At 41.6% G+C, this 15,806-nt stretch overlaps 2 protein-coding genes across 3 annotated transcripts; both read left to right on the top strand.

Annotated features, from left to right (window-relative positions):
* The first annotated feature begins 929 nt into the window (after nt 1-929).
* ect (ectodermal) lies at nt 930-7,881 on the top strand. The gene is made up of 9 exons (XM_065483847.1): nt 930-1,064; nt 1,700-1,931; nt 2,021-2,135; nt 3,397-3,759; nt 6,256-6,445; nt 6,757-6,904; nt 6,968-7,120; nt 7,341-7,475; nt 7,539-7,881. Exons 2-9 carry the CDS (start codon nt 1,701-1,703, stop codon nt 7,683-7,685), a joined length of 1,482 nt encoding a protein of 493 aa, XP_065339919.1. The 5' UTR covers nt 930-1,064; nt 1,700; the 3' UTR covers nt 7,686-7,881.
* A 272-nt stretch (nt 7,882-8,153) lies between these two features.
* Kif19A (Kinesin family member 19A) lies at nt 8,154-15,780 on the top strand. Of its 2 annotated transcripts, XM_065483845.1 has the most exons (15): nt 8,154-8,664; nt 8,904-8,975; nt 11,330-11,440; nt 11,488-11,691; nt 11,746-11,988; nt 12,044-12,220; nt 12,469-12,857; nt 13,337-13,537; nt 13,590-13,753; nt 13,854-14,002; nt 14,063-14,279; nt 14,522-14,876; nt 15,003-15,068; nt 15,274-15,465; nt 15,641-15,780. In XM_065483845.1, the coding sequence occupies exons 1-15, from the start codon at nt 8,455-8,457 to the stop codon at nt 15,690-15,692; spliced, it is 2,802 nt and encodes a 933-aa protein (XP_065339917.1). In that variant the 5' UTR covers nt 8,154-8,454; the 3' UTR covers nt 15,693-15,780. The 2 variants fall into 2 exon arrangements, with proteins under 2 accessions (XP_065339917.1, XP_065339918.1); XM_065483846.1 differs by lacking the exon at nt 15,003-15,068 and having other exon boundaries at nt 8,155-8,664.
* The last annotated feature ends 26 nt before the right edge of the window (nt 15,781-15,806 follow it).

The following is a 15,806-nucleotide window of genomic DNA, read 5'->3' as shown; positions in this document are numbered from 1 at the left end:
GCGGATAGAAAACCACGAGCGTTGCTCTGATTTCCAAAGCAATTTCCTCTTCATTTTCTCCACGCGCGAAATAAGCGCAGTAACGAAAATTGATGGGCACTGTCGGATGATTGATAAAGAAGTTCAGAAAAGCAATCGCCTGCCATCAATAAAGCACGTCGTCTGCTTTATCGACCGGCTTTTCGCACTAATTTGCGGCTGCACAATCTTGCGCACATGCAATCCAAGGCAGGCTGCTAGTTGTTTAATTATTTTCACGTTCGATTTGCATCACGCTCAAAACCTGTGAATCAATACTCCTCTCGTAATCTAGACACAAATACAATCGAGTGAAATTCTTTTGTAAACGCCGGTGACTTTTGATCTCTCCAGCTTTTCATTACGAGACGCTGAAGAAACCAGAGATGACGAGAGTTAAAAATACCGCAGAACTGAAATGAAAGCCGCAGGTAAAAAGGGGGAAACTTTAAAAAATAGGCCACCTTCACTTTCTCAGGTGGCTTGAAAAGTGTTCCATTTACGTCATTATCAAAATTTTCTGTGTCCCGGTGGTGCTGTAAATGACCTTATTAATATGCAAGAATTTTGGCGAGCCATTTTAATCCCGTTTCTCTCAGCCGCGCTTGCCACGTCCTAGAGAAAGAGACGCGTGTATTCTAGTTCTTATTTAGTAACCAACTGACCAACTTAATTTGGAACGTTTTTAAACATTTAATTCGAAAAAATGTATAATTCAAATTTGACACTAAAATTTCAAATAAATCACCCCAAAACCCCAAACCCTTTTTTACCAGTCATTTGGCCAGCGCTTCGCTTGAGTATACGCATCGCCTTTTCCACAAAAGTGACCTGGATTACCACCAGTACCTTTGAAGAAGGCGCAGTACGGTTGCGCAGGTCGCATGACGTCACGCGGCGGTATATAGAGTCAAGTTCCGTGATCACCGGTTTTATTCAATCAAAAGAGCGTGAACACCAACATCCGCAGGACCAACAAGTGCCGTCCGCGAGAACACGAGTGTTTCAGTGCTTTTGGATTTACTCTCTCACACACACATCTACAGGTGATTATCTTGCACACACACAAACTCCCTGCGAAGTTGTTTTGCCTTCTGCCGGCCAGCTATACGTGGTGCTAGCAAGTGCGATTTTCCGTCAATTTCGCCCATCATAGTTGGAAAAGTGGTTTTCTCATCCGATGCAAACTACCAAACGCAAGTCGGAATTTTGATATTGCTTTTTGAACAGTTATTGTACTTTTACGTAGAATACTTTATTATTTCGTTTTTTTCCTAATTTCCAGCAACTTATTTTTTCCGTATTCTCTAGTCGTGTATCTGTGTTTTTTTGCAATTTAACGAAACTGCCGTTGGATTTTCCTTCTGATCAACGAACAACCCGTCCTTTCCACTCGCTGCTCGGTCAATGTCAAGGCTAAATCTTTCTTTCTCTCTCGACGGAAGCGCTTTTGCCGTAAAAGCCCTACTTTTTTATTGCACTCGCCAATTTGTGGTGTTAATTGTCGGCGGGGAGACGGCGATTAGTAACGGGATGGGACCACGTGACTCGGCCATCGAGAGGGAGACGTAAAAAGCGTGGCGGCAGGAATGTGGTCATCAAAACGGTTTCGGCAGGCAGACCAAAGCACTCCGCGGCCAGGCACCTGTTGAGCCAGCGCTGAGTTGTCGGTGTTTTTCAGAATGACCAAGTGGACTTCGATCGCCCTGGCTCTGGTGGTGTTAGCCGCTGTCGCCGCCAACGCAACCCCCATCACCAATGGTGCCTCTCACAAGGTCATGGGCAGACAGGGTGACGCTCCCTCTGCCGAGGTTGTGACCAGCGCCCCCGCTGCCGCTGCTGCCCCCGCCGCCTCCGCTGAAGAGGAGGACGACGATGAGGACGATGACGATGATGACTACGACATTGAAGACGTAAGTTTTATTAGGGAAAAAATGATTTGTGTGTTTGAAAACGTGGTGGAGTTCAGAATTTAATACAACGGGGAAATTTTGCTTCTCAGGCTCTTGGAGATGATGATGATGACGATGAGGAGGAGGACGATGAAGCCGAAGACGATGAAGAAGAGGATGACGACGAGGATTACCTCGACAGATTCTTTGACGACATTCTCGCAGGTGGGTTGAGTGCGTAAATCGCAAGCGAGAAGCCACGGACTTTCGAAAGCTTAGAATAAGGTGCAGAACAACTCCTGCTGCGATTGCAAAGTGCGATCACCAAACACCACAACTCTTAACCCACCTCCACTTTGCAATTACCAACATCCGTGGGTGGGAGATTGAATCAAAAAATCAAGTGAAATTTCAAAAGTTGTGAATCTAGTAAAAAGCTTTTTTCAATTTGTTAAAGTTCATTCGGGGTTCGAAAATCACGGGTTTGTCGAAATTGTTTCACACACACACACCAGATGTGTATTTTTGTAGTAATTTATTTCCATACTGTATTTTGTGTTAATTTATTTATTTAATTTATTACGCGCGAACGAACAAAATACTATGCTCATTTGTATACTAACGACATTGAACTCACGTGACGACTGACTGAGGACGACTCTCTTGACTAATTGGACACCGACCCGGACAGCAAAAAGTCCGAAAAATTAAACAAACATCACCACACCCCTCGCCATTCAGACATCCTATACAAAACACACACGCCGGTGCAGCACACGCGCGCCGGCGACTCCTTTCAATGTCTACTTTATGCTCTCTGCTCTGCCATTCATTGCAAAATCAGCTTGTACAGCCAATGGGATGGTGGTGAACAGTTGTATAAACAGTAATCGATCACTCAACAGACCAAAGATGCGGAATATTGCTTTTTGACCGAATTATATATGATGTGCTCTTCAGCAGATTCGTAGCCTCTAATGTCGCAGTGTACATGTGCTAAAAAGTAATAAAAAAAACTTGACAATTGTTTGTCTACAATAATCAGCTGCTCTTTTTATTCAACTCTTCTTGGATGTGACAATGAGTGGATCAATCGGTCTGGCGGTAGCACCTTTTCACTTCCTCTGTACGCTTCTGTCACTTCTAGCTCTTTGCTTGAAACTTCCTCTAATTTGTTTCCAAAATTTATACTATACGCTTGACCCATGACCGTTCATTGACACATTTTAGACACCTAACCGCCTAACAATAAGACGGCAAATTCAACAGAAAATATTTACATATTTACATATTTACATGCAAATTCATCATCATTTAAAAAAATACAATTAAGTAAGACTTAAAGAGTCAATTATATTGATACATGAATTTAGAATATGATTTCAAATTAGTTTAAGAAAGTTGGTACTTAAACGTGCAAGTAACACAAATCGATTTTGGAACCATGAGCTCTTTAGAAGACTTTAAAAATTTTAATTTTTAAAAGATGATGACGACGACGATGACGAGTCACCACCTAAGCCGAAGCCAAGCAAAGCACCCGTAGTCGCGACCACAAGTGCACCAGTTGCCCAAGTCATTAAGGACACCGTAAAGCCGGATGACGACGATGATGCCGACGATGATTTGGACGAGGTCTACGATTCAGTCGGCGCAGGTAGTACCAATAACGACGTTAAAAAACCCAGCGAGGGAGGATTGGAGGATTATTTGGGGGAGGATGATGAGGCCGAAAAAGATGAGTCAACCGAGGACGATGACGAAGAGGATGAGGACGATGAAGAAACCGTCGAAGACGAAGACGACGAGGATGATGATGATGATGACGATCTCACGCAGAAGAGATCACGTGAGTCCGTTAGATTTTCTATTTTGGTGGTTTAATCACTCTTTAAACTGACTTTCATGCAAACATCAACACGCACAATTTCACGAGACACGAGTTTGTTTGGCTCAATTTGAAAAAATCCACGTTGAAATAAATGCATAGAATTTCAAATTGGTGCCAAGACCTTTCAAATTCTGACACACCTGTCCTCACACACATTTCGCTTTTTGAGGAAGAGGCGCGCTGCTGGCGCTATTTAAACATACTGAAAAGTGCATGCGAGATGACTTTACAGCGAGCCGAAGAACTGGTTTAAGCGTATATGCACACATTATGCGCGCGCGAGGCAGTGTGAGTGGCCATTAATACGCGCGGATGATACGGTGCTTGCTGTGCTATGATATATATACGGGTTAACGGAAAGATCAAAAAGGGTGAAAGACCTTCTCATTTCGTGACCTAGAGACGACCGTGTTGGAAATCGAGGAAACAAAGCTGCGATTGTCAGCATTGAATCGGCGAGTTTTCGTGTGCGGTGGTGCGGACAGAGGAAACTTTTCTTCGCGAGCGATTGCAAACGGTAGCAATGCATGACGCCTTTTTCAGCGCTTATTTTGTACTACCGTTCGATCTGCCACGCGTGAATAAAAAGGTGCGAGCTTGGGCGTGATTTCATTGCCTTTGTTTCTGCCGCCCGATGCTCATAATAAATTCCACATTCCGCGATGTGATTGATAGCACGTCAGCTCGACACGTGTTGCTTAAATTCGCTCTTGGATATGAGTTTTTGCGCGGCACAACATGCCTATTAATTTGACTAACGCCAAGAAGAAATTCTCGGAAGTAAAAAGTAATTATTCAAACTATTTTTATAAAATGATTTATATTTAGCATGTCTTACCAAAAAGATCAATTAAAAATGGTAAATTGCTAGAAATAATGTAAAGAAGAAACTTACGTAATTTATATAAATTTTATCACAGGAAAAATAGGATACATTTTTTTGCCCTCTTCTTTTAGATACGGTTAGTTTGGTAAATCGTGAATATTTTAAACCTCTCTGCTAGCGGGTTACGTTCAAGAGCAAGAACAGTTCCTGTTCAAAGGTAATGCCGTTGTCAAAATAACATTCTGCGGCGTATCTTAAGTTCGTAGAGGAATTTCCAACGCCAAAAGCGGATCAGTAAATTTCTCTGCTGAAGCGGAGAGAATGCAAGGCAATTAGCAAGAAAAGTGTCAACGACTCTGCCTCAAGTGACCCTGATTCGTCGAGGAAACGGTCTCTTCGAGCACAATATCCGCGCGCACACTCACTAGTTTTCTTTCGGACTTTTCTCAAAAACATCCCGAGTTATTTACATAGGCCCCATTGGCCATATCCGAGAGTAAAAAGCGGCAGTTCGTAAATAAAATATCCACAATGATCGAGGAGCGCGCGGCGAACCCGTTATCATAGCAACAGCAGCTTCTTTACATGCACACATATATTTTACGTACTGGCCTACTAACATCTTCTCCATAATAATAAAGCAGCTTCCGCCTTAGCGGCCTCTTTCAGATGACCTACACACACCTTGCTCACACACACACATACTTTAGACTCTTATGTTGCTATACATAACACTCCCTTTTACACACCACAAAAAGACACTCCAAGCGCGCATCACACCATCATCAGACTAAGAGGCGGCAGGACATTTTGCGAAGAACAGAATGCTCCCAGGCTTGATCAAATCATTATTTCTGCTATAGCAATTAACATTCAGATTGCTTATATTTCTAGTCAAACAAATTAAAAATTTTAAGCTAAAAAGTTAATTTTGTTTTCAAGAGTCAACTCTCAATATAAGACCCCCTGTATTTTATTGCAAAAATTGATCTAACTAAAACAAGACACATTTAAAAAAACATTTGTGACTAAAACTCCTTTTATTAATGAAACATAATAAAATCAAACTTTCAGTTAAAAGAAACTCACAAACAAATAAAATACCAGGCATTCTGTTCTAAACCACAAAATAGTTAATCTAATAACTCACACTCTTTTGAGCATGAAATAACGAAATAACTCATTAAAAATAACAAAGAAAAGAAGGCAAAACACATTAACAAATGAATGCCACTAATCAATTTTATGTGTTCTAATACCTCAATGATGTGCTACTAATGGGCAAAGTTACATCATCATCAATCTCAAACTCTTCTCTTCGGCGACGCTTGGACCAAAAGTTCGTCGAGAAGCACGAATGCGACCCTTCCTTGACTATTTTCCAATGAATAATTCAGCAAGGGAGCGCAGGCAAAGTACTTTTCATCGGCAAATTGATTCCGCTGTGGCTTCCCCCTTCTTGTATTATTTAACCACTTGATTTCTGTCGGGACGCGGTCAAAAAAGTGCATCTCTTTTCACGAGAGAGAATGCCACTTTCACGCGTGAATTGGTAAAATCCACGCTTCTTTTGTTGACTTGCAATCTGTTCGTCGAGACTAACTTTACTCTCTCGATCGCGGTGCCAGGCTCTCTGAAGGGCCAAGACATTCCCGCCGCCCATTTGGTCAAGTACAACGAGTTCGTGGACTCCATCATTGGCAAAATCAATGAAGTCCTCAAGCAGACTTTCGACCCTGTGTCCATCAAACTAACTCGTGGATCGCAAACGCCTAGTCGTAAACCTGTCAGCAAGCCGAAGGGCCAGAGCTTGGAAAAGTAAGTACTTTATTCTCAAAACCACACCGCATAATATGAAAAAAAAAGAAATAATTTGCTAAAAAAAAAATCTTGATTTTTGTTTATCAATAGCAAAAAATGTGTTGAAAAATTAATTTCATACCCAAAATAGCTAATAATTATTTTTCTATTTGATCAGTTAGGTCAATTTTAAAGTTGTGTTCCTGGCTAAGCTTTACGATGGTTTCTGAAATTTATCTTCATGGATTTTGTTGAAAAAAATCTTAACTAACTCAAAATTTGTAAAAAAATGCAGTAAACATTTTGATAGTTAAGAAATAATTTTCCAGTGCCTCAAATGTCGGTCCCGCATACGAAGTCGTCGACCTGACTCAGGAATCGTCCGAGTCGGAAACTCCCCTGACGAGGACCAAGCGCGTCCGCAGTCACCGCACCCTCAACGTCGGCAGTACCCAAAAGAAGAAGAAGACCAACAAGGTTGGTTTTTGTTTTAAATTTCTGCTTTGCGGCGCACTACAAATTAAATGTTATAAATGACAGAACCAGCTGAGAGCTCAGCGCGCCCACGCCACCCTTATTGGCCTGTCCTCTGTCCGACGGGATGGCGATGTCGTGTTCAACAAATACGCCGACCACTCGACCATCAAGAGCAACTTCCTCATCGGGCCCCTCGTGCTGCGCGTGGAGAAGGCGGTGAGTCAATACTTGCAGGTCGACCAGCAGTTTTGCGTGCGTGTCGAGCGCGTTGCCTAATCTCCATTTCACAGGCGTTAGGCGTGGATTTGCACGCAAATTGTACGACGCAACTCTTTTGGAATTAATTCACGTGGGAATCTGGGGGCTGATATTAATTTCAAATGAGCTCCGCTCGGCCTTGGCGGGCACTCATTTTTATTGAATTTGTCTTCCCCAGTTCGGACGCGGCGCCAAGAAGGAGCTGAGGAGTGCGACTGCCACTACTGACAAGATGAGTGGACGCATGGTACTCAAGATCAACCAGGATGGAATTGCTTCCATGCACTCGATCAGGGTCCTCCAGCCTAAGCAGGTGGAATATTTTTCTGAATTAAAAAATTAAAATACTGACTTTTATTATTGATTTCTCTTTAAGGTTCGCGTCGAGAGCGATGACGACCACGAGCAAACCCGTGAGTTCGTCTGGAAGAGGTCCAGCCACATCGCCCGTGTCGTTTCTCAAAAGTTGACCAAAGCCGCTCGTGAAATGTTGGGTGTCAACAAAAATCAGACGCACGCTTAAATGAAGGCTACCTGAAATGCAGTACCACACACAAGTCTCTGTGAAAGAGGCTTTGGATTCCCCGACTTTTAGCAATTAATGATGGTGATACAAAAACAAAACGAATCAGCAAACTTGGATTGAATTTGCTACGCTGCTTTTTAATTTATTTATTGTATATTTAGTAATTTATTAAAAGAGATATTTTGTAACTGAGCGTGAGTTGTCTTCTTTGCATTACCAAACGTTAATTAGGACCTTACATTAGCATTCTGGAAGACCGTGTCTGTGACAAAAATATTTCAGCTCTTTTTCGACGGAAAATTATAATTTCAAGGCAAAGCCCACAGTTGCATGTTGGGAAATCTTTATTATTATCGATTTCGTATAAGACACTAAACATCTGGGTCAATTTTTACCAAACCGAATAGGACTAAAATTAATTCTTCATGCAACATAATCAAAGGATTATAAGCGATAAAGTCTAAATGAGCATTAGCTTTCTGCAAACAAGCAGCTTGTAATTCGCAATTAGGGTTTACGATTCGCGCCTCTTGCCACCGCCTTTATAGCACGTCACGCTCTCCTTTTCTTGGCCACCCTTGGCCCGTAGCGTGACCTAGGGCTGTTTTTTCCGTGGGGTGCGCAGCGCATGCGACTCTAGTGAGGCGGCGTTGCAGAAGTGCACCCTCGAGCGGCCGTCTCAGTCTTGGCTGTTTGCTTCGGCAAACAAACTGGCTAATTCGGCGGCTCAATTTCCATTGTTTGAAGTGCTTGATTGGTCGTCGAAATGACGATGACGCCGCAGGAAGAGGACGAGCTGGAGAACGAGGAGGACGACCTGGGCGACATGCTTATTACGGAGCAGGATCAACTCGATCTGGAGCCGGTGGCGTTTGAGCAAGTGCAAATTCCAGTACCAATTTTACCGAAAGTTGAAGAGCCACTGAAGGCCAAAGGGGGGAAGAAAATTGACAACCCACCAGAGGACAGACTTGTTGTAAGTTAAAAAATGAGTTATAATAATTCTTAAAAGTGGAGCTCGATTGAATTTTGGAATGATAAATAACAGTTAATACATCGATGGCCTAAATAAAGATTAAAACTGCGATCAAAGCACAGATATTTGATTAAATCAGGTCAAAAAGCCTGTTGCTATGTCTGCACTCCAAGAATGACGCAGTAATATTTTAACAATCACTGTTGTGTCGCATTTATTTGTGAACTTTTCCTCTACAGGTTGCAGTAAGATTGCGACCACATGACGACAGGAAGGACGCCAGAAGGTCGGTGTACGCGTTAGACGACAAGGTACGTTTGCTTTTGATCTTTAATTGCTGTGCAACACAGAGTCAAGAACAAATACTACCCCTTTTTATTATTGTATCAGTTGTGCCTGCAGACAGATCGTTAGCATTGAATGTTCGCACTTAGTGAAAATTTCAGTCGCCGCAGCTAATGTCCTGCCAAAGGGAGCGGGGTCATATCGGTCGCGTGTGTTTCCCCTCAAGTGTCTAAATCGACGCTTAACAGAGCGATTGAATAAATTTCTAATGTTTATAGCTCAACGAGTTGTAATAGAAAATAAAATAACTTGAAAACTGACATTTTAATCTTTATCATACATATTAACACGGCCAAAAAACCTTCAATTTCTTTTACTTTAATAGCAATAGCGGCTCTGTTTTCAAACATACATTTTTTGCATTTTTTGTTTTAATTTTTTATTGATTTTTCTTTGCTGTGACGTTCAGTAAAAGTAGTATGGAGATGAAAGATAAAATTGTTCAACTTGTAGAAATATACAAAGAATCATTAAAACAAATAGCTTACCCCGATATACGGGTCGGTCAATTTCGAGAGCATCACATATCACAATTTATCACAACCAGAACAATATCAATATTATTGCAAGAACAGTGGGCTGAGATATTTAATATCAAATAGTTCAATTACTCTCGGGCACACAAAATATTTCGATTATTGTATTTTCTTACTGGAAGTGCGAGACGCACACAATCGTCGCTGTCTTAACGTAATTGTTGGGCACTCGACTATTTCTATGAGAAAGTGCGTATTTTTAAACTAATTTAAATACCAAATTTTTATTTGAATATTTTTTAGTTTTGCAAACCTTCATTCCGTTTCATTCGTCAGTTTGTTTCACACAAGAGACAATAATTATCGGTCAATGAAGCTATAAAATAAGCGAGCTGTAACAAAAATGTTCGCTTTTCCTATTGTTTTGTTAGCTTTTCTTCAATTGTGGGATAAGTGGTTGGTTTCAGTTGTGCGGCACTTAGTTAGATCATACAGCTTCAACAAAATCAGCCTCGACTATCGTGCTACGCTACGAAATGATGATGGTAAATAGATTGAGCAAAAATCTCCGAGGCCAGAGGTTTATTGGCAAGACATTACCTGAATAAACCTCTGATAAGCAAAAAAATCGAACAAGGACACTGTAGTCGCAAAAGGCATTGGGACATATAATTTGCTAAATCAATCATTTTGAACAAAAGCTTTATTCCACTAAACTGTCCAGAATGATTCCTAAGATTTATCAGCTGCATTTATGGCATACAATTTTCTTCAAAAATGACACGCCACCCCTAAACTGAGTCGTTTTAATCTATTGATTTATATTATCAAACTGTATAACTATCCATCTATTGGTAGTGAAGAAACCCTTACCTGTTTATAAATTCCTTCAAAATTTATAAGGAAAATTTGAATTGAAATTTTTCTTTTGCTGAATAGCGAACGTTCAAAATAAGAAAACGATCGATATAGAGAATCATAATCTAGTATTATGCAAATAACTCGTTGGCTGCTATACATGCAAATAAACGTTCAACGTTGATAATAATTGCAGACCTTGAAGGTGCAAACCCCGTCCTTTCTGATAAGGAATAATTGCATACAACAACAATCAACAGCAATACAGGACACGTTAACCAGCAGATTATATTATTCATGTTTGCGTCGCCGTCCCAGCCAGCATCGATTTTTCATTCAAGTGTAACTTACAAAATGCTCTCATTAGGCTTTTAAATCCAAAGAGCCAGCGAAGAAAAACAGTGAGAAATAGCGTGATCGCCAAAGCCGTCGTCCACTCTGAATAAATATGAATTCTAGATTTTCACCGCATCTATTACCATATTCAAATTTGAATCGATTTCCAGATTATATTTCCTATTTGGGCAAGTTCACGTGCCCGCACACTCTTTACCCCTTTATTTCCCGAATCATAACGTTGACCTTGGCTCTTGAAAAATATCAATCAGCTTCCAGCTTAAAATTGCAAAGGCAAGGTTACTTCCTCGTGCGTAAAAACTCGCCGGGTTGGCACCGATTGTAGTTTTGCGCGCTGCACAAAAGAGCTCGCTGATTTTCCCACGCACCCCTGCTGTTCTCGTTAAACATCACAAAAGAGAGAAGTGGGTCAAAGTCAGAAAAGCGTGTGCACGAGACAATTGGTGCGAAGGGTGGCAGCGTTTTGCGTCGTGTGTAAATAATGTTAAAAAGGGGGCCAAGAACGTGGTTGCTGCCCTGATCACTGTGACAAAGTCAATGTCACCATCGATGCAAATAATGACAAACATTCAAAAATATTAATCCTTTATTTTGATTGATAAAATAAATGAACTCTTGAAATTTTGCAGACAGTTGTAGTGAGAGAAAAGGATAACGTGAGAACGGACATTTTACGGCAGAAAAGGGTGTCAGACCGACAATACGAGTTCGATCTCGTCCTAGATGAAGACGCAAATCAGGTATGAAGGTTTTTGGCATCTTCATTTTTTGCTGATATCATTTTCAGGAAGAGGTTTACGAAGGCACGACTAGAGCTTTGGTAGAAAAAGTGGTGCGTGGTGGAAATGCAACGGTTTTGGCCTACGGCGCGACAGGAGCTGGAAAAACTTACACCATGGTCGGCACTGCAGAGGAACCGGGAGTCATGGTCAGGGCTTTGGACGATCTCTTCAAAGAGGCTGCGGTTTTGGACGGGGAAACCGCTGCTGAGGTACTTGGAAATGATTGTAAGCAATGGTTAAACGTTTAAAGTTTCATAATTTAGAAATTGCCGGAGGAAAAGGACGGAAGCGAATCTGATCTAAGCAGCTCTCCGTTAAGCAGAAGACGGAAAAAACCAGCGCCAGCGCCCAAGAGACAAGTCACCATGTCCTATCTTGAAGTGTATAATGAAAAAATCAAAGACTTGCTTAATCCGAGCGCCCAGCAGTTGGAGCTGCGAGAAGATAGCAGTGGCGGTGTGAGAGTTTCTGGCCTCTCCGAAGTATTTGCGCAGTCGACAGAAGAGGTGAGCATTATTTCCACCGACTTTTCTTTTTTTTTACACCGACGGATCTCGTTAGGTTCTAAAACTACTGCAAAGGGGAAACAAAGCGCGCTCGGTGGAGCCCACAGCAGCAAACAAAACTTCTTCAAGGAGTCACGCGATGCTGCAGGTGTCCGTCGTGGGAAATGGCGAACCTGAAGGACGTTTGCTCATGGTAGACCTCGCTGGGTCAGAAAGGGCCTCACAGACACAGGTAAAACTGATTTTAGTTTAAAAATGTATATGAAAAAAATCACACCTGCAATCTACTTTATAATAATTTTTGTTGGCATTGTGAAGGAAACGTGGAGTAAAGTCATTGTGTATATAGTTAAAACATTATACTGTATATTAGGCGGGGTAACTAAATTAGTGCGCACGCATTTTTTTAAATTTTACCCTTTTGTAATTTAATATGTTCTTTCAATTAATCATCCACATAACAAAAAATTTCTTTTCAAGAACCGTGGCAAGCGTTTGCAGGAGGGTGCCCACATCAACCTGTCTCTGCTAGCATTGGGCAATTGTATTACAGCGCTCGCGAGGGGTGGCGACGTGCGCCACATAAACTTTCGCGACTCCAAGCTGACGCGACTGCTGAAAGGCGCCTTGACCGGTGGCGGCAGCAAACTGAGCTGCGTCATGATCGCCCATGTCGCTCCAGGGTCAGTGCACCGCGAAGAATCACGCACCACCCTCCTGTACGCGGAGAGGGCGGCCAGAATTTCCCTTGCCGCAGCTCAAAATAGCAGGCCGGCGGGCTACATGGCCGCGCAAGCAACCATCCGGGCGGAAAAGAAGAGGCTCAGGGCTGAAATCGAAATGATGAGAGCCAGACTAGATGTTGAAAGGTATTGATTCGTTCTCTATTTGAACCCGAGACTATTTTAAAAATTTAAATAAATTGTGGTGGCCGCCAGAAGGGTCTTTCCTGGCTTCCTGAGTAAGCTGCAGCCTGAAATAATCATTCTACTCGTGATATTTGAAGTGTGCGGTATCAAGTGCGTTGATTCCTCGCCCGCACACCAAGGCTTTCGTAAACCTAAGCGAAATAGCGACCATTACAAAGCCTTTTGTGAGTTAGGAATTTCATTGAACGAACATTATTGTTGAGTTGCCGTAATCGATAGGATCCTTTAACAGGGTCCAAATAACCGGCATCGCAATAAAATGGCATTTCAAGTATCTGTGGGATTTAAATTATCCGCAAAAAAAACCATAAATTTAATATGCTCAATGTAAAATAATGGCAATCCCGAATTGGCATTAAAATAATTTTATAACAAAAATATTGTTTCAAAAAACGTTTCAATTATATGAAATTCAACAGATCCAACTCTGACGAAGTAATCCCGAGTAACAACAATAATAGCAACAACATCCCCACTCCGAGGATTCACCATCAGAGTCATCACCCCGTGATGATAAGAAACCAGTCAAGAATGATGCACATGCAGCAAGTTCCCAATGACGAACTTTCTGACATCAAGGAGCAAATATTGGCTTCGTTCAGGGACCAGATGAGAGCTAGGTTTGATGATAAATCTGTCACTGGAGAAACATTTTTTATTATTAATTTCCAGGAGGAGATTGTTGGAAGTGGACAGCCAACTTCTGGGCCTGGGCATGTTATCAGATAGGTATAACTTGACCCTCAGGCGGTGGGAGGCCAAACACGGGCAGCTTTACAAGGCAGCCAGACTGGGGAGATCGGCAAAAAAGTCGCTCACTGATCCTGAAGACTCAGGTTGATATTCACATATTCTCAAACCGTATAACTGCAAATTTTTTAGTTTTTTCCTTAAAATTCGCAAATTAATCGAGTCCTTTTTATAATTGATAAACAGATTACACGACACAGTTGGAGGAAGAGGCACAGCAAGCTTGGCGTGAGTTATGCCGCATCGAAAGAGAGCAAGAACATCTCAATGCAGTCAGAGCGGACGCTCAAAACGACTTGGAGAAGAGCAGGCAGAGGGCAAATATTTTGGAGCAAGTATGCTACAGAAAGCATTTTATTATAGGTGTGCAAATTTTGTTTGTTTTCTAATTTTAGGAACTTTCAAAGAGAGTTGGTAGTGAATGGGGTGAACGAGAGCTGCTTGCCCTGATCTGCAGGGTGCACGAGTTGGAACTAGAAAGGTTGGAGGCGCATGGTGCCGCCCTTGCTCGCGAGCACGAGCTGAGAAGGAGACAGAGCGCTCTCAGAAGGCATGAAAGACAACGACAGCTTTGTGATCAAATCATCACGCAGCAGAGACAACTTATTGAAGGTAAATACTATTTGTTTCAAGTGGACTCAAACATAAATATATATTTTTTAAGCTTTGACTTCCATGATATTTTTTTACCTTCAAGCAGTTGAAAAGCGTGACGAAACACCAATTTTGAATTTTTTAAATTTTTAAAACCAACGTCATTAGTTATATTAATTAATGATATTTTTAATGCTTGAAAAATTGTGAAAATTAATTCATAGTAGTTCAAATATATTCATAATCCTTCTTCGTAATAGAGAAATCTCTGTCATTACCTGATGACCTGGAGGAGCTGTATTCCGAGTATCTGCGAGAAGTTCAAACCTCCAGCTTCAACGCGAGAGAGCCCGAAATTGAGACCCCGGGCACCGCATTCCGCCTAAATCTTCCGCCAATCTTTACGGCTGACTATGGCCAACACTTGGAGCCAGACCCTCTCCTGAGACAGAATCCATCCAGCAGGGGATTTATTGTTAGTCCAGTGTCGTCGCCAATGATAGTCCAATCGCACCAACATTACGCACCGAGAAAGCCAAGAGTGCAGCGCACCTACCGAGTTAGCAACAAAAACAAACGCGAGCCGGACATATATCAAATTAGCACTCCTGGAAGGTCAGTATTTCAAAAACTCTTAAAAAATGTAAAATTTGGCTTGAAAGCTTTTAATCTTACATCAAAGTTAAATTATTTGAATAATAAAGCAATCGAATAATTTTAAATATATCTTTCTGCTTGTAGTTCAGGCGACTCAAGCAGGGATTCGCCTCTGCCTCCTATTAATAATCAAGCAGATCTGACTTTCAGGTGAATTTTTGCTTATCACATTTCAATATAATTTTTATGGAGTAAATCTAGCAGCCCTTGTGAATGTATCAGTAGTAAAATAAAAAATTATTTTATATACCATAGATATTTAGATAGCTAGTTGTACACACTCCTCCGCACAATCTTACGGTTGAATATAGACCAAAAACATTTTTATCAATATTAATTACGCCCATTATTCCAGTTTGAGTCAAGCAATGCACCTGATGGCCTCATCACCTCGCGGACAGCACATGTCAATGTCCCCGCTGCCACCGATAAAACTGCCTACCTCGGCCAAGTCACACCAACACACTGCTTTTGGCCATCCACCTCCGTGTCCACCAAAACCTTCTCGATTGCCGAGGCCCGTCGCCACCCACGGTGGCAGAAGCAGGTGAGACGATACCCCCCGCTAAAAATAAAAATGTGTAACACTCGCTCGAACAAGCAGTTCTATGAAACGGTCGCATGAAGTACTGTTTGGTTGTGGTGTCTAATACTTCTTGCATACAAACTAATAACGTCTTCACCGTTTTATTCTTGTAAATAAAATTGCATTTACTCAACAGGCGGAACAGCTTGATGCCTCGATCGCTGAGTGATGAGGATCTGAGAGATTAGTGATTTTCAATCTACAGCTTGTAAGCTATTTTCTTCATTTACCAGAAATGCTGTAGCTTCTGAAAAAAATCATGTGATGTTATCTGCGATATATTTCGAAGACAAAGTTAATTG

The sequence above is a fragment of the Cloeon dipterum genome, chromosome 3 (genome assembly GCF_949628265.1).
Source record: "Cloeon dipterum chromosome 3, ieCloDipt1.1, whole genome shotgun sequence".
In the NCBI taxonomy this organism is placed as follows: Eukaryota; Metazoa; Arthropoda; class Insecta; order Ephemeroptera; family Baetidae; genus Cloeon; species Cloeon dipterum.
This window is presented reverse-complemented; position numbering and strand designations above follow the sequence as displayed.